This window comes from Jaculus jaculus, chromosome 13 (genome assembly GCF_020740685.1).
Source record: "Jaculus jaculus isolate mJacJac1 chromosome 13, mJacJac1.mat.Y.cur, whole genome shotgun sequence".
Taxonomy (NCBI): domain Eukaryota; kingdom Metazoa; phylum Chordata; class Mammalia; order Rodentia; family Dipodidae; genus Jaculus; species Jaculus jaculus.
Genome location: NC_059114.1, coordinates 1,149,045 through 1,168,746, shown reverse-complemented (window position 1 = coordinate 1,168,746; position 19,702 = coordinate 1,149,045). Strand labels below are relative to the sequence as shown.

The window sequence follows — 19,702 nt, the reverse complement described above, 5'->3', positions numbered from 1 at the left end:
CAGGAACCCAGCCCATGACATGGCACAACCCATATTTAGGGTGTGTCCTCTCAACTAATCAAAATCTAGAAAATCCCTTGGCTGGGCATTGTGGCTCATATCTCAGCACTCTGGAAGCTAAGATAGCAGGATCACAGTTAAGTTCAAGGTTAAGTTCAGCCTGGAATAGAAACCCCATCTCAAAAAAAAAAAAGAGAGGTCCTTCACAGACATGACCAGTAATTGTTTCCATAGTGGTTTTAAATCCTGTGAAGTTGATAACCAAAGATTAACCATCCCAAGTCTACCTCCTCCAAAATTCAGAGGTGGCAGCCAGCAAGCATCAAGATCCTCATCTCTTTGGCCAAGGAACAACCTGGAATGGCACTATTCTTTTTCCCTTCCCACCTCCTTCCTATTCATCATCTTACAAACCAGTCTGGAAGTAAAGGCCTAGAAACACACTGTCACTAAATCCAATCTCAGTAATCTCGCACATTTTTTGGTTTGTCTGTGCAAGGCAGGGTCTCATTATAGCCCAGGCTGATCTGGAAGTCATGCTGGCCCCAAGCAGCAATCCTCTTGCCTCAGCCTCCCAAATGCTTGGACTAAAGGCATGTACCACCATGCCTGGGTTTTCTAGTATTTTGATTATTGTTATACTCCTATAGAATTAAGACCAAGGGGAGTTATGTGAGGAAGGGGTTTATGCTGGGACTTTGCTCATCTTGCTTGCTTACCTAGGTACTACACTTAATTAAGCACCTAAAATGTTTTAACTAAGCTACCTTATTTCTTATGGGAATTAAATAAGCCTTTTGTTTTTATCACCACCATATTATGATTTCATTAGGAATGTTTTCACATTTCTTTTATTATCTCTACATAAATCCCACAGATTCACACTCAATGAGACCAGGCATGGTGGTGCATACCTTTAATCCCAGCACTCGGGAGGCAGAGGTAGGATCGCCAAGGCCACCCTGAGACTACACAGTTATTCCAGGTCAGCCTGGACCAGACCTTACCTCAAAAAAAAAAAAAAAAAAGGTTTACTTTTTTTATTTTTGCAAGATCAACAGATGGTAGCAGCAGGAGGTGTTTCACTTAAATTATCACTACTACTTACTAGTCGAGCTATTTGAAAATGGAAAAGCTGCCTATAGACAGTGAGCTGCAGCTCCCCAGAGGTATAGAATTGCAAATGGGACATATTGCAAGGAATGTCACACTAGCCTAAAGGGAAACTTTCTCCTGTCTGATAGACCCTTATGCCAAAAGCTCTACCTTTCACACACAGCCCTTTTCTAGGCAGCATCCTTTGAACCTTCTCAGTACAAATTTCTCAAAAAAGAAAAAAAAAAAAAAAAAAAAAGGCTAGAGAGCTGGCTTAGCCATTAAGGCGTTTGCCTGCAAAACCAAAGAATCCCAGTTCAATTTATTTATTTATTTGAGAGACAGAAAGAGACAGAGAGAGAGAATGGGGGCACCACGGCCTCTGGCCATTGCAAATGAACTCCAGATACAAGTGCCACCTCGTGCACTGGCTTATGTGGGTACTGGGGAGTCAAACCTAGGTCCTTTGGCTTCACAGGCAAGTGCCTTAAGCCATCTCTCCAGCACCTCAGTACAATTTTCTAATGCTGGCCACTTATTCACATATTCCAAAACTAGGCCGGCCTTTAAGACCACCAGACCCACTATGTTCATTTTAAAGATGAGAAAGTTGATTTAAAGAAGAGTGAGCTAGGACAGTGCCTGAGATCTAGACAGCACTGAGTTAGCCAGATGCATATCTAAGGGCACCCACTTCCTCATGCTCTTCTTTTCCCCTTTCAACATCTCAACATGGTGGAAGGAAAACAGAAGATTGGATGTGACGTTAACCAAGACCTTCCATCACTACACTTAAAAGAAAATCTTTATATACTGACAGGGAAAACAGTGGACTTACCTAAAATATACTAAAATTAGTTAACAGCAACTGGTAAATGAATTAGAGAAAAAAGTTTAATGATTCAAGTACTAGCAAAATACAGTTTCTTTGTGATATGCTTTCTGCATTTTTCCTTGACTGTAAGTAGTCCAGAAAAATTATGTTACATTTACTCAGCAAGGTGCACAAACAGCATCAGGTAGCTGCCAGAAAAAGGATACACATCTTTCATTTGCTCAATGGTTGGTGCTCGAATAATATCATTGATGCCAATGATGTTTTCATGTCTGAAGCGCAGTAAGATTTTTATTTCCCTCAAGGTTCTCTGGCAATAGGTCTGGTGCTCAAAAGGACTGATTTTCTTGATAGCTACTCGAACTTTGTTGAGATTATCATAAGCAGAGCTAAAAAAAAAAAAAAAAAGAGAGAGAGATATTCAGTATTAAAAACAGCCCAAAGAATTACCTTAGCAGAAAGAACACAAATTGGTAAAGTATAATTTTTTGCCATCTGCTAAATACTTACTTCATACCTGTGAAGGTAGCACGCATACTAATTCACACACAAGAAGACTTAAGCCACTAAAGTGAGACAATAGATGTTATATATCTAACAGAGTGAACTTATCCCTTTTCACTAAAGTGAATTGTCCATTGCCTTAAACCAAAGAATAGTTCTAAACAAACAGCATTTTCCCACTGATTTAAAGAGCAAACAGTGGGCTGGAGGATGGCTTAATGGTTAAGACGCTTGCCTATAATGCCAAAGGACCCAGGTTCGATTCCCCAGTACCTATGTAAAGCCAGAGGCACAAGGTGGCACATCCATCTGGAATTCATTTGCAATAGTATAGGACCTGGTGAATTCAGTGAATTCCAGGTCAGCCTGGGCTACAGTGAGACCCTACCTCAAATAAATAAATAAATAAATAAATTTATGTATTTATTAGACAAAGACAGACAGGCAGAAAGAGAGAAAATGGGTATTAGGACCTCTAGCCACTGAAAACAAACTTCAAACTTCAGATGCATGTACCACCCTGTGCCTGTGTGTGGGTCATGGGGAATCGAACCTAGGTCCTTGAACTTCACAGGCGAGCACACCTTAACTATTAAGCAATCTCGCCATCCCAATTTTTTTTTTTTGTTAAACGCAAAGCTCATGTTTTTGGTCTCAAGACACTAAATCATGATCTCTCTGTAATTTTTCACACACAAAAAAACTACAAAATAGCCTGTAGACTCAGGTTCAATTTCCCAACACTGATGTCAAGCCAGATGCAAAAAGTAGTACAAGCATCTAGTGTTCATTTGTACCAGCAAGAGACCCTGGTATCCCTACCACCACACACACAAATAAATATATTTGAAAACAGAAATGTATGGAAGTCACATAAAAACCTACCACCATGTAAGCTGATTAATCAGAGGCCTGGAGAGATGGCTTAGCAGTTAAGACGCTTGCCTGGAAGCCTAAGAACTCATACTCAAATATCCAGGTCCCATGTAGCCAGACACATCGTGACACAAGCCAATAATGTTGCACATGCATACAAGCAAGCACACATGTCTGGAGTTCGTTCGCAGTAGCTAATGCCCTGGCACACCCCTTTTCTTTCTCTCGCTCTCTCAAAAATAAAGTAAAATAGCCGGGCGTGGTGGCACACGCCTTTAATCCCAGCACTCGGGAGGCAGAGGTAGGAGGATCTCCGAGAGTTCGAGGCCACCCTGAGACTACATAGTGAATTCCAGGTCAGCCTGAGCCAGAGTGAGACCCTACCTTGAAAACCAAAAAAATAAAATTAAAAAAAAATAAAGTAAAATAAAATAAAAACTTTTAGGGCTGGAGAGATGGCTTAGCGGTTAAGTGCTTGCCTGTGAAGCCTAAGGACCCCAGTTCAAGGCTCGATTCCCCAGGACCCATGTAAGGTAGCGCATACATCTGGAGTTCGTTTGCAGTGGCTGGAGGTCCTGGCACACCCATTCTCTCTTTGTCTCTCCCTCTCTCTATCTATCTCTCTCTGTGTCACTCTTAAAAAGGCCACCCTGAGATTCCATAGTGAATTCCAGGTCAGCCTGGGCTAGAGTGAGACCCTACCTCAAAAAACAAAAAAAAAAAAAAAAAGACAATTGTTCAACAGTTAAGGTACTTGCCTGCAAAGCCTAACACCTGAGTTTAATTCCACAGTACCTATGTAAAGCCAGATGTACAAGATGGCACATGCATCTGAAGTTTGACTTCAGTGGAGGCCCTGGAACACCCACTCTCTCACCCTCTCTGCCAGGTATGGTGGCCCACACATTTAATCCCAGCTCTTGGAAGACAAAGGCAGGAGATTGGTCTGAGTTTGAGGCCAGCCTGAGAATACATAGTGAATTCCAGGTCAGCCTGGGCTAGGGTAAGATGCTACTTCCAAAAACAAAATTAAAAGCTGGGCGTGATGACGCATGCCTTTAATCCCAGCACTCAGGAGGCAGAGGTAGGAGGATCACAGTGAGTCTGAGGCCACCCTGAGGCTACGTAGTAAATTCCAGGTCAGCCTGGGCTGAATGAGACTGTACTTCAAAAAAACAAAATCAAAATTAAGCTGGGCATGGTGGTACACACCTTTAATCCGGGCAATCGAAGACAGAGGTAGGAGGATCACCATGAGTTTGAGGCCACCTTGAGACTACACAGTAAATTCCATGTCAACCCAAGTTTGAGTGATACCCTATCTCATAAAAACAATAGAAGAACTGGAGAGATAGCTTAGCAGTTAAGGTGCTGGTCTGCGAAGCCTAAGGACCCATGTTCAACTCTTCAGATCCCATGTTAGCCAGATGCAAAAAGGTGAGGCAAGTACAAGGCTGCACGTGCCCACTAGGTGGCGAAAGCTACTGGAGTGCGACTGCAACGGCTGAGGCCCTGGCCCACCAATTCTCTATCTCGTCTCTCTCTCTCTAAAATAAAAAAACACACGCATGTACATGGGCTAGAGCAAGACTCTACCTCGAAAAACAAACAAAAAATTAAAAAAAAATTTAATATTAAGCAGTACTCATTCTGCACTCACTTTATAGTACACTGCATCACATCAGAGGCTCAACATTATTTGTGGATAATCAAGTTTGTCTAAAAAGAGGAGCTATCTTGCAAAAGCACCACATACTATACACAATGCTAAGCAACTAAAATGCTACCTATCAACTGTGAATGGGTTATTTATAGAGAAAGCTATTAAGTTGCTCTGTAGCTACCCATTTTGGTGAACTTTAATTATCTGAACATGAAACTACAGTACTTCATTTCACAGACAAAAATTAACTTGTCTTCAAATGCTAAGTAAGTGAGACTGATCCAAATTAGTGTTCCAAAAATAAGTAGGTAGATAATACTAAAGACTGGATTAAAAGAAAATGCACCTTTTACTTTAACTTGGTTCTCTCATAATTTTCTAAGAAAAGTCAATGCAACTGACTACACTACCTCAAAAAAAAAAGGGGGGGGCAGCTGGAGAGATGGTTTAGTAGTTAAGATGCTTTCATACAAAGCCTCAGGACCCGGGTTCAATTCCCTAGTTCCCATGTAAGCCAGATGCACAAAGTAGCCCATGCATCTGGAGTTCATATACAGGGGCTTTGAAGCCCTGGCATGCATACACACAAACACATACACACACACACACACACACACACACACTCACTCACTCACTCTCACTCTCTCTCCATGCCTCATTCTGTCTGTCTTAAATTTAAAAAACAATTTTTTTTCTAAATATGATGGCTAGTAGCTGGGATGGTGGCACACTCCTTTAATTGCAGCAATCAGGAGGCAGAAATAGGATAATCACTGTGAGTTCGAGGCCAGTCTGAGACTACATAGTAAGTTCCAGGTCAGCCTGGACTGTGAAACCCTACCTGGGGGGGAGGGGAGTCACTTTATAACTAAAAATGTAAGGATTTCCTTTTGTTTTTGTTTTGTTGTTTTATTTATTTATTATTATTATTATTATTTTTGTAGAGTTTCACTCGAGCCCAGGCTGACTGGGAATTCACTATGTAGTCTCAGGGAGGCCTTGAACTCATGATAGTCCTCCTACCTCTTGCCTCCCCAGTGCTGGGATTAAAGGTATATGCCAGCACACCAGACTAAATGTAAGGTTTTATGAGGTGCACTGTTTTTGTTTTTACTTTATTTGATAGGCGAAAAAAGAGAGAATGGGCACACTAGGACCTCTAGTCACTGCAAACAAACTCCAGATGCATGCGCCACCTTATATGGGGAATTGAACTCAGTTCCTTAGGCTTCCCAGGCAAGCGCCTTAATCACTACGCAAACTCTCCAGCCCCGTCGTGCACAGTTTAGGAAGAAAGAAGACCTCTGATACTATTAAACTTTAAGGTCATAAATATTCCAGCCTCAGGTAAGCTGATTTGCTCTTTGTAACATCAATGTTTTGCAATGTTCTTTGGAAAATAACTCTGTAGGCAATTATATCCACTAGGCTAAAAGTGAGTCAGATTCTATAGTAAAGCTTTTCTCCTCATGCTCTCTTAATTGATCCTGTCTTTCTATCCTGCCTTGGCAGAAGATGTAAAGCCTGAAAGACAACATATCTTCCACAAAAATAAAGAGGATTGAGCTAAGCATGGTAGCCTACACCATGTAATTTCAGTACTTGGAAGGTGGAGGCAGGAGGATGAGTTTATAGCAAGTTCAAGTTCAAGGACATCTTGGGCTATATGAGACCTTGTCTCAAAACAACAACAACAACAAAAAAAGGCTGATAGATGGCTCAGCTGTTAAAGGCGCTTGTTTGCAAAGGCTGATGGTTGGGTACGATTCCCAAGTACCCATGTAAAGCCAGCTGCACAAAGTGGTGCATTCATCTGGAGTTCATCTGTTGTGGCTGGAGGCCCATTCTTTCTTTCATTCTCTCTCCACTTGCCAATAAGTGAAATATTAAAAACAGTAAGCCAGGCATGGTGGCATAAACCTTTAATTCCAGCACTTGGGAGGCAGAAGTAGGAGGGTCACCATGAGTTCAAGGCCACTCTGAAACTACATAGCAAAATCCAGGTCAGCCTAGGCTAGAGCTAGACCCTACCTCAAAACAACCAAACAAGCCAGGCATGGTGCGCAAACCTTTAATCCCAGAACTCAGGAGGCAGAGGTAGGAGGAATGCCGTGAGTTCGAGGCCACCCTGAGACTACATAGTAAATCCCAGATCAGCCTGGGCTAGAGTGAGAACCTACCTTGAACAAAGAAAAAAAAAAAAAATGACAAAAATTCTCCATGTGAAAATCTACAAAGGGAGTAATATCAGAAAGAAATATCAGCATGCAAATCAGGAAGTCTGAGTTTTAGTCCTGACCTACACACATGCTTAGACAGTGCTGGCTAAATTACCAAAAGAAGTCTATTATTCCTGTTCAGGATTCCTCCAAATCTCAGAATTACAACAAAACAAAAACTCAGTAAGTATGTGATGAAAAAAAAAACCCAACCTAAAAACTTGGGTTTACCACCCTCCTGCCTCCTCATGGGCAGGAGCTCCTCATACTTCTCTTGTTTCCTTCTCATAATCTAATAAAGTATCTCTTAATTTTAAAAAAAATAACAAATGCTGGTTATAATGATACACTCCTTTAATCCCAGCATTCGGAAAGCAGAGGTTGAAGGATCTCCATAAATTCGAGGACACCCTGAGACTACATAGTGAATTCCAGATCAGCCTAGGCTAGAGACAGGTTTTACCTCAAAAAACTGACAAAATAACAAAAAGACCTCACTTAGTCATACATGTGTATTCATGGACACAGACACAGATGAAAGGCTTGTAGTGACCTATTCAGTAAAGGTTTTACAAACTGTTTGTCAAGCATACAAATTATAAAAAAGAAAAAATATTTGCAAAATTTCTTATACTCTGGATATGATGGCTCACACCTTTAATCCCATCTCTTGGGAGGCTAGATTGAAGGACTGCCTAAATTTGAGGTCAGCCTGATCTACACAGTGAGTACCAGGTCAGTCTGGTCTAGTGGGAGACCCTATCTCAAAAAATATATATATTTCTTGGCTTGGTGTGGTGGGACACACCTTTAAACTTAGGAGTCAGTGGTAGGAAGACTGCCCTGAGTTTGAGGCCACTCTGAAACTACACAGTGAATTCCAGGTCAGCCTGGACTACAGCAAGATACTATCTTGAAAAAAAAAAAACTTATTTCTTTGTGAATAGTAAAATTATTTTTCTGGATCTAAGATACTCCATCAAAACTTTATATTGTAGCTGGACGTGGTGGCACATGCTTTTAATCCCAGCACTTGAATTAAAGCAGAGGTAGGAGGATTGACATGAGTTCAAGGCCACCCTGAGACTGACTACACAGTAAATTCCAGGTCAGCCTGAGCTAGAGTGAGACACTACCTCGAAAAACAACAACAAAAAAGATTTTTTTTTAATTTTTATTTATTTATTTATTTATTTATTTATTTGAGAGAGACAGACACAGAGAGAAAGACAGATAGAGAGAGAGAGAGAATGGGCACGCCAGGGCTTCCAGCCTCTGCAAACGAACTCCAGATGCGTGCGCCCCCTTGTGCATCTGGCTAACGTGGGACCTGGGGAACCGAGCCTCGAACCGGGGTCCTTAGGCTTCACAGGCAAGCGCTTAACCGCTAAGCCATCTCTCCAGCCCCAAAAAAGATTTTATATTGTGAACATCTGTGATAGTATCTGCTATCAACTTAAAATAATTTGTAATTTCCATGGAAACAATATTTGAGCATGTCTATAAGGGATTTTCTAAATTAGGTTAATTGAAGTGGGAAGACCTACCCTAATGTGGTCAGCATCATTCTATGGGATGGAGGTTGTGGACTGTATAAAAATGAAAGGAGGGCTGGAGAAATGGCTTAGCAGTTAAGCACTTGCCTGTGAAGCCTAAGGACCCCGGTTTGAGGCTCGATTTCCCAGGACCCACGATAGCCTGATACACAAGGGGGTGCACATTTCTAGAGTTCGTTTGCAGTGGCTAGAAGCCCTGACGTGCCCCTTCTCCCCCCCCCCCCGCCTCCTTCTCTCTCTGTCACTCTCAAATAAATAAATAAAAATAAACAAAATCAAATTAAAAAAAGAAAAAGAAAAAAGAAAAAGCCAAGCATGGGTAACACACACCTTTAATGCCAGCACTTGGGAGGCAGAGGTAGGAGGATCGTCTTTGAGTTCAAAGCCACCATGAGACTTCAGAATTAATTCCAGGTCAGCATGAGCTACAGCAAGACCCTACCTCCAAAAAAAAAAAAAAAAAAAAAAAAAAAACAAAAAAAAAGAGAGAGAACTGAACATCAGTATTCACACTCTTTGCATCCTAACTGGATGCAAAGTGATCAGACCTCTCCCACACCTGCCATTCCATGCTTTCTGGGAGATGATGGACTGTACCCCATGGAACTGTTAACAAGCCCTTCCTTCTGTTTTCCTTTTTTTAAAAAATATTTTATTTATTTATTTGAAGAAAGAGAAACAGAGACACAGAAAGAGAATTGGCACACCAGGGCCTCCAGCCACTGCAAATGAACTCCAGCAGCTTGTGCCACCCTGTGCATCTGGCTCATGTGGGTATTGGGAAATTGAACCTGGGTCTTTAGGCTTTGCAAATAAGCGCATTAACTGCTAAGCCATCTCTCCAGTCCCAAGCCCTTCTTTCTTTAAGCTGCTTTTTTTCAGGCATTTGATCACAACAATTAGTAAGGTAACTATAATATCATTCATCAACCCAAAAACCTATAACCACAGAGTTGTTGTTTTGAAACATTCTAGAATTGACACACTGTCAGATTAAGTGTTGTTCCAACAGAAAGTAGTACTATTTAGAATTTATCTTTGTAATCTATGTTTTCAATTGTCATGAGAGAGGAAGGGGAACTTGTTAAAACAGATGAGCTGCCTACTTACTGACCATTTCCAGACATTTCCTTCCTCCTTAATTACTTCACTTTCTTCTCTGAATAAGAGTTTTAGAAGGGGGCTGGAAAAAGGGCTCAGCAGTTAAGGAGCTTACCTGCAGAGCCAGATGACCCAGGTTCAATTCTCCAATGTCAGATGTACAGGGTGGTGCATGTATCTGGAATTCATGTGCAGTGGCTACAGACCCTGGTGTGCCTATTTTCTTCCTCAATCTCTCTCCCTGCCTGTTGCAAATAAATGAAATAGTTTTAAACAAATTTTTTTAGGGGCTGAAGAGATGGCTCAGTGGTTAAGACACTGGCATACAAAGCTTAAGGGGGTTTTATTCCCCAGTGCCCATGTTAAGCCAGATACACAAGGTGGCGCATGTGTCTGGAGTTTGCTTACAGTGGCTGGAGGCCCTGGCACAGCCAACATCCCCCCTCAAATAAATAAACAAATAATATATATATATATATATATATATATTTGGTTTTCTGAGGTAGGGTCTCACGCTAGCTCAGGCTGACCTGGAATTCACTCTGTAGTCTCAGGGTGGCCTTGAACTCATGGCATTTCTCTTACCTCTGCCTCCCAAGTGCTGGGATTAAACACATATGCCACCATGCCTGCCTCTTCGACTTTGTTGATAGTAATTTTAGCTGTTCATATTGCTTAATGCTAGCCAGCCCCACCATACACCCTTCTAAAATTACACACACACACACACACACACACACACACACACACAAGCTGGGTGTGGTGACACATGACTTTAATCCCAGTACACGTCTTTAATCCCAAGAGGCAGATGTAGAAGGACTGCTGTGAGTTCAAGGCCACCCTGGGACTAGAGAGTGAATTCCAGGTCAGCTTAAGCTAGATTGAGACCCTACCTAGGAGGAAAAAAAAAAAAAAAAAACAAGAGTAGCAGCAGGGCTGGGGAGATGCCTTAGAGGTTAAGGCATTTGCCTATGAAGACTAAGGACTCAGATTCGATTCCCCAGTACCAACGTGAACCAGATGCACAACAAGGTGCATGCGTCTGGAGTTCCTCTGCAGTGGCTAGAGGCCCTGGTATACCCTTTCTCTCTCTCTTTCTCTCTCCCCCTTTCTCTTTCAAAATAAATATTTAAAAAAAAATAGTAGTAGCAAAGGCAGCCCATGTAGCTCTGAACATTAGCACAGTGTTAACTTTTGTTGTTTTTGTTTTTCGAATTGCTGGGGAGAGACTGTTGCAAGGAAAAACAGGTTGGTGAGTGATGGAGGGGGACACCCAATATTGCCCTCCGGCTGGAGCAAGGAAGCACACAGGATACTACATTGGTACATAAACCCGCATACAGCACAGATACCACACCATACACGGTACACACATGAAAACAAAATTTAATTGTGGGCTGGACAGATGGCTCAGCAGTTAAAGGCCCTTGCTTGCTAAGCCTGGTGGCATAGGTTCAATTCCCCAATTCCCAGATAAAACTAAATGCACAAAGCAGTGCATGCATCTGGAGTTCCTTTGCAGCGGCAAGAGGCTCTGGTGTGCCCATGCATGAATTCCACATCAGCCTGAGTGAGAATGAGACCCTACCTTGAAAAAACAAAAAACAAAACAAGTTAATTTAGCCATGTAAGCACAAGGTGGCTCAGTTGTCTGGAATTCATTTGCAGTAGCTGAAGAGGTCCTAGCATGCCTATTCTCTCTCTCTCTCAAATAAATAAATAAAAATAAAATATTTTTTTAAAAGAAAAAAAAGTTAATTTAGGCTGGGCAGGGTAGTGCATGCCTTTGTACTTGGGAGGCAGGCATAGAAGGATCGCCATGAGTTCAAGGCCACCCTGAGACTATATAGTGAATTCTAGGCCAGCCTGGGCTAGAGTGAGACCCTACCTTGGGGAAAAAAACAAAAAACATGACACTCAAAGAGATATAGAAGGATGATATTCATGTTCTCTGGCCTCTGCACATGTACATCAGGCACACACATCTGCATCTGCACACACACACATGAATACATTATACGCATACTATACTACACACATACACTATACCACACTCATTATACACATGAAAGAAATCTTCAAGAAGCCAACAGAGGGCTGGAGAGATGGCTCAGCAATTAAGGCACTTGCCTTAAAAGCCTAACAAGCCACCCACATAAAGCCAGATGCACAAAGTGGTACGTGCATCCGGGGTCCGTTTGCAGTGGCTGGAGGCCCTGGCGTGCCCATTCACTTTTCTCTCTCCCTCTTCCAAATAAGTAATAAACTAAAAGAAAAAACATAATCTGAATCCAAAGTTGAGTGTGATGGAGGCATGTCTGTAATGCTAACATTTGGGAAGGACAAGTCAAGGTTATCTTCTGTCACACAGGGAGTCAGAGGCCAGCCTGAGCTTTATGAGACCCTGACTCAAGACACCAAGTCAGCCTGAGCTAGAGGGAGACCCTGTCTTGAAAAACAAAACAACAAAACAAAGTCTGTGAGGCTGTATAATGTGACAGCCTCATTATTACTCAAGGATTCTTCTAGAACTTCATCCATTCCTCCATATAGTACTGGTATAGTCTGTATTACTACCCAACTACATCTTACTATCCAGAAAAATTACTAAAGTTTAAGGGAACATATGAATCCTGGCATACAGATGTGTTTGGTAAGCATTTTCTGAATAAATGACTTTATGTGAACAGTTTAAATAAAGCTAAAATGTGATACAGGAAAAGGAGATAACATTTTCTATTAATGTGTTTTCTCAATTCTATTCTTCCTCCCTCCCTACTTTTGTTTTGTTTTCAGCACTGCAGATAAAACTCAGGGCATGCTAAGCAAAAACTACACCACTAAATAACACTCCTAGCCATCAACTCTAATCTTTTAGTGTGTACATGTGTGTACTCAAGTGTGTATATGTTCATGTTAATGCAAATGTGCATGTTATAGCATGCATGTGGAAGTCAGAGGATAACTTCCAGGTTATTGTTCCACCGTATTTGAGGCAGGGATTCTCTCAAGCTCACTCTGCTGTTGTAGTTCTTTTTGCTCCAGTCATTCAGATTTTGGAAAAATTTCCTGTCTCTTCCTCCCACCTTACCACCACACCAAAGTGTGGATCAAAGAAGCCCAGTATGGCTTCCAGAATCAAATTCAGTACTCGGACTTGAGCCATTTCAGCCTTCCACTCTCAACTTTTGAATTATGCTGTATTATCAAAGGGAATGAGTTGCTTTGTCAAGACACTTTCCAGTGGGGCAAGTTACCAGAATACTCTGGTTTCCTCAACAATTAAACATAAAAGTGGGGGGGGGGGAGGTGGGCGTGGTGGTACACACCCTTAATCTCAGCACTCTAGAGGCTGAGGTAGGAGGATCGCTAGTGAATTCCAAGTTAGCCAAGGTTAGAGCAAGTCCCTTAAAAAACAAAGGCATTTATTTAAAAAAATAATATAAAGGAGACTGAAGAGATTACTCAGTGGTTAAATTGCTTGCCTGCAAAGCCTAAAACTCAGGTTCAATTCCCCAGTACCTACATAAAGCCAGATGCACGAAGTGGCACAGGCATCTGGAGTTCGTTTGCAATATCTGGAAGGCCCTGACATGCCAGTCTCTCTTTCTCTCTCTCTCTCTCTCACGTGCTGTTTGCAAATAAACATTAAAAAAAAAAAAAAAAGTGGTGCAGCCAGGCACGGTAGCACATTCCTTTAATCCCAGCACTTGGAGACAGGAGTAGGAAGATGGCTGTGAGTTCAAGGACTCCCAAGACTACATAGTGAATTCCAGGTCAGCCTGGGCTAGAGCAGAACCTACCTCAAAAAAAAAAAAAAAAAAAGTAAGACCCTATTGCTAAGGACTCCACATACTTAGGCTGTAAACTCACTGAGAAATCAGACTGGAGGTGAGCTAAAAAACTCCTCTCTCTAGACCAGCTGACAGAAAGCTAGAAAAAGCTAGGCTGTATACAGCCTTGTAGGAGAGAGAAGTCATCAGTGTAGTTAAACAACAGTGGACACTGGAAGTCTTTTTAAGTTTGGCCAGCCAAGCTAAATGAGCCAATGGGTACAAGAGTGGCATGTCTGCTAGGTGGGAAACCAAATACTCACTGGAGGCCCACTCCATGGGAGGGAATATATGCCTGGTACTGAGAACCTATGACGGGGAGGTCATGAACCCTAGGGGTATAATGCCTGCTAGTGTCTGGCTAAATGCATATATCATGCTTGCCAAACTGCCTGGTAAGCACTTCTCTTAATGTTCATATCCCTATATTAATGCTACCCACACTTTTGGTAAAAGAAGCTTCTCTTACCAAAATGGCAGTGACCTTAGGATGACTCAAAAGGCACCATGGTGCTGAGAAGAAGGCACAGAGGAATGGAATGCTCAGCACTGAAACATCCCTACCACACCTTCCAAGGCACAGGGTCCATTGCGGAAGAGTGGCAGAAAGTGGCAGAAAGAATTTAAGAGCCAAAGGGTAGGACTGCACTCTTCTAGACACAAAATGGCCTGAATATCCATGACCTCACAGTGCCTGACACTACCTACACAAGACCATCATAATAGGAGGAAATGATCATGATGACATTAAAACAAAAAAGAGACTGATTTGAGAGAGGGAGGGGAAATGATGGAGCGTGGAGTGTTAAGAATGTAAGAACCAAAGGAAGGGTAGTACTGCTTACAATGAAGTCTTCCAGGCAGAAAATGGCCTGGATATCCATGACTTCACAATGTCTGGTACACAAGACCCTCATATAATAGGAGGAAAAGATGATGACAGCAAAATAAAAGAGAGCCAGGTATGGTGATGCATACCTTTAATCCCAATACTCTGGAATCAGAGGATCACTGTGAGTTCAAAGCCACCTTGAGCCTACATAGTGAATTCCAGGTCAGCCTGGGTTAGAGTAAGACCCTACCTCAAAAAAATAAATAAAAATAAATAAAAATAAGCCGGGCATGGTGGCACATGCCTTTAATCCCAGCACTCGAGAGTAGGAGGTAGGAGGATCGCCGTGAGTTCAAGACCACCCTGAGACTACATAGTAAATTCCAGGTCAGCCTGAGCTAGAGTGAAACCCTACCTCAGAAAACCAAAATAAATAAATAAGAGACTAATTGAGAGGGGGAGGGGATATGATGGAGAGTGGATATGTGAAAGGGAAAGTGGGGGAGGTGAGATAATTATGGCTTATTCTCTATAATTATGGAAGTTGTCAATAGAAAAAGACACAGCACTTGGGAGGCAGAGGTAGGAGGCCACCCTGAGACTACACAGTGAATTCCAGGTCTGCCTGAGCTCAAGTGAAACCCTACCTTGAAAAAACAAAATAAAAGAAAATAAATAGTGGTGCATGCCTTTAATCCCAGCACTCGGGAGGCAGAGGTAGGAGGATCGCCATGAGTTCAAGATCACCCTGAGGCTACATAGCGAATTCCAGGCCAGCTAGAGTAAGACGCTACCTGAAAAAAACAAAAAAAAGGAATAAGAAGAAAAGTGGTGCAGAGCCTTTGGAAGGCAAAAGTAGAGGGTTACTATAAATTCAAGGCCAGCCTGGGACTACAGAGTGAGTTCCATATCAGCCTGGGCTAGAGAGAGAGCTTACCTTGAAGGAAAGAAAACAAATAAATAAAACGGCCAGACGTTGTATCATATGCTTTTAATCCCAGCATTTGGGAGGCAGAGGTAGGAGGATCCCTATGAATTTGAGGCCACCCTGGGACAAGACAGTGAGTTCCAGGTCAACCTGGGCTCGAGTGAGACCCTACTTCGAAACCCTTGCCCCCCCCCATCCCAAAAATAGTGGTACATGGATCTGGAAATTGTTCTGAGTGCATGCCCCTGCTCATTCACTCACTCGCTCTCTCAAAAATATTTTAAAATAAACAGGAAGTTGGATGGAGGGTTAACTCAGCGGTTAAGGCGTTTTTTTGCCTGCAAAACCAAAGGACCCAGGTTCAATTCCCCAGGACCCACGTTAGCCAAATGCACAAGGGGCGCATGCACTTGGTGTTCGTTTACAGTGGCTGTAGGCCTGATGTACCCACTCATTCTCTCTCCCTTTCTCTGTCAGATAAATAAACAACGAAATGTTTTTTACAAAAGGAAAAAATATTTTTATTTATTTGACAGAGAAAGGGGTGGAGAGGGGGAGAGAATGGGCACACCAGGGCTTCCAGCCACTGCAAACAAACTCCAGATGTGTGCACCCCCTTGTGCATCTGGCTAACGTGGGTCCTGGGGAATTGAACCTGGGTCTTTTGGCTTTACAGGCAAATACCTTAACTGCTAAGCCATCCCTCCAGCCCCCCAAAATAAAATATTTTTTTAAAATAAAAAATAAACAGAAAGTACAGAATAAATACTTTAACCATAAAAATATTTTTTAAACTAGGAGTGATGACACACAGCTTTAGTCCCAGTACTCAGGAGGCAGAGGTAGGAAGACCACCATGAGTTGGAGGCTACACTGAGACTGACACAGTGAATTCCAAGTCAGCCTGGACAAGACTCAAAAATATTTGTTTTTGGTGGTTTTTCAAGGTAGGGACTCATTCTAGCCCAGGTTGACCTGGAATTCACTATGTATTCTCAGGGTGGCCTCGAACTCGGTGATCCTCGTACCTCTGCCTCCTGAGTGCTGGGATTAAAGGTGTGCACCACCACCCCTGGCTAAAAATCATTTTTAAAAATTTGTTTGTGGGGGACTGGGGAAGTGGCTTAGTGGTTATGGCATTTGTCTGAGAAGCCTAAGGAGACAAGTTTGATTCCTCAAGACCCACGTAAGCCAGATGCACAAGACGACACATGTGTTTGGAGTTCGTATGAAGTGGCTAGAGGCCCTAGCGTGCCCATTCTCTCTTTCTTCTTCTTCTTTTTTTTTTTTTTTGTTTTTCGAGGTAGGGTCTCACTCTAGCCCAGGCTGCCCTGGAATTCACTATGGAGTCTCAGGGTGGCCTCAAACTCATGGCAATCCTCCTACCTCTGCCTCCCGAGTGCTGGGATTAAAGGCATGTGCCACCACGCCCGGCCCATTCTCTCTTTCTTTCTTTCTGTCTCTCTCTCATAAATAAATAAATATGTTTTAAAAATTTTTGTTTGTGGCCAGGCATGGTGGTGCACGCCTTTAATCCCAGCACTTGAAAGGCAGAGGCAGGAGGATCGCCATGAGTTCGAGGCCACCCTGAGACTACAGAGTGAATTCCAGGTCAGCCTGGACCAGAGACCCTACCTCAAAAAACAAACAAAATTGTGCGTGTGCATGTACATATGCACACGCATATGCACAAGCATATGTCATGGTCTCTTGCCACTGCAAATAAACTCCATCAGATGCATGTGTCACTTTGCAGTCAACTTTACATGGGTACTGAACAGTTGAACCCAGGCCAACAAACATTGCAACAAAGCTCCTGACACTACTAAGCCATCTCCTTAGGCCCCATAAAAATCTTAAAGAGCGGGCTGGAGAGATGGCTTAGCGGTTAAGCACTTGCCTGTGAAGCCTAAGGACCCCAGTTTGAGGCTCGATTCCCCAGGACCCACGTTAGCCACATGCACAAGGGGGCGCACGCATCTGGAATTCACCTGCAGTGGCTGGAAGTCCTGGCATGCTCATTCTCTCTCTCTGCCTCTTTCTCTGTCTGTCACTCTCAAATAAATAAATAAAAAAAGACAAAAAAAAAAATCTTAAAAAGAAGGCTGAAGAGATGGCTTAGCAGTTAAGGTGCTTCCCTGGGAAGCCTAAGGACCCATGCTCTATTTCCCAGATCCCATGTAAGCCAAACTAACAAAATCACACATACATACAAGGTGGCACATGTGTCTGGAGTTTGACTGTGATAGCTAGAGGCCCTGGCACACCAATTCTCATTCATATTCTCTCTCACTTGAGAGTGTTGTTTATGAGTAAACAACAAAAAAAATCTTAAACTGGGTGTGGTGGTACACACCTTTAATCCCAGCACTTGGGAGGCAGAGCTATGAGGACCGCAGTGAATTCAAGGCCACCCTGAAAATACATAATGGATTATGTATTCTAGCCTGGCTAGAGCAAAACCTTACCTTGAAAAACAAAAAATAAATAAAACAAACAAATAATCTTAAAAGGACAGACACATTGTACTATCGGGAAAATGACCACGGAATTTTGGTTGGAACCATCTTTTCCTTAGAGAAGAAAGTCAATCAACACAATAGCATTTTTTTTAAATATTTTTTTTGTTCATTTTTTATTTATTTATTTGAGAGCGACAGACATAGGGAGAAAGACAGATAGAGAGAGAGAGAATGGGCGCGCCAGAGCTTCCAGCCACTGCAAACGAACTCCAAATGCGTGCGCCCCCTTGTGCATCTGGCTAACGTGGGACCTGGGGAACCGAGCCTCGAACCGGGGTCCTTAGGCTTCACAGGCAAGAGCTTAACCGCTAAGCCATCTCTCCAGCCCCAATAGCATTTTTTTCACAGGGCATGTAGCACACGCCTTTAATCCCAACACTCAGGAGGCAGCTGTAGGAGGATTACTGAGTTTGAGGCCACCCTGAGACTACATAGTGAATTCCATGTCAGCCTGGGCTACAGTGATACCCTACCTCGAAAAACCAAAAAAAAAAAAAAGACAAAGCTTTTTTCTTTTCTTTTTGCCCTGTTAGCATTCAATATCCACCCCTTAATGACAACATCTCCAATAATATGCACTCTTGGTTCTTTGATATCTCTGACCACAGTTCCACTGTCCTTTTCTATAACCTACCTCTCACTGACACTTAGAGGCAAGTATCCCTTTGTCTCAGTTCTCAGATCTCATCTACTCACCAAGGCTTCAATGTGTCTGACCTTCAATTAGGGACTCCAACTTGTCTGTCACATACAGAAACATTATTTCAAATTAAACTTATCCAAAACAAACACTAAGACATCCAAGCATTCAGCTTCTACTTATTCGTTATTCCTGCCATTCATTCACACATGTTACCATTTCTTTGCCTGCTTTCTCTGCCAGAGTAATGTTTTTATTCTTTCTGTTCTACCTCAGCAATTCTTAACCATAATTGGACAATGAATCCCTTTCAGAATCTACTGAATGCTATGAATTACGTACATACATAGTCACATACACACATACATAATATATCTCACACTTGCAGTTTCAGCAAACCAATAATCCCAAATCAGAATATGAGCTCCAGGCTGGAGAGATGGTTTAGCGATTCAAGTGCTTGTATGCAAAGCCTAAGAACTTATGTTTGAATCTCCAGCTCCCACAAAACCAGATGCACAGTGATGCAAGCGCACAATGTCGCACATGCACACAAGGGATGCACACATCTAGAGTTCCTTCCCAGTGACTGAAGTCCCTGGTGCACCCATTCTCTTAAAAAAAAAAAAAAAAAGAAAAAAGAAAAAAGAAAAAAAAGGTCAGGCATGGTGGCACACACCTTTAATCCCACCACTTGGGAGGCAGAGATAGGAAGACTGCCATGAATTCGAGGCCACCCTGAGATTACATATGAAATTCCAGGTCAGCCTGGGTTACACCTACCTCCAGGGGGGAAAACTGAGCTTCTACATGCAAGATTTTTTTTTCTTTTTGTTTATTTGGGAAGGAGAGGGAGGGAAAGAGGGAGAGAGAGAGAATGGGCTTGTCAGGGCCTCCAGCCACTGAACTCCAGATGCATATGCCACCTTGTGCATCTGGCTTATGTAGGTCCTGGGGAGCTGAACCTGGGTCCTTTGCCTTAGGGGTAAGTGCCTTAACCACTAAGATATCTCTCAGCCAGGCTGGAGAGATGGCTTAGTGGTTAAGTGCTTGCCTGTGAAGCCTAAGGACCCCGGTTCGAGGCTCGGTTCCCCA

General features: G+C 42.6%; 1 protein-coding gene across 1 annotated transcript in view; it reads right to left on the bottom strand.

Annotated features, from left to right (window-relative positions):
* Mapk1 (mitogen-activated protein kinase 1) overlaps positions 1-19,702 on the bottom strand; it is a 70,883-nt gene that overhangs the window by 43,034 nt on the left and 8,147 nt on the right. The window contains exon 2 of the mRNA XM_004670774.3: positions 2,137-2,319. Within this exon, the coding sequence (XP_004670831.1) occupies positions 2,137-2,319 (183 nt within the window). The remainder of the gene's footprint in view (positions 1-2,136; positions 2,320-19,702) is intronic.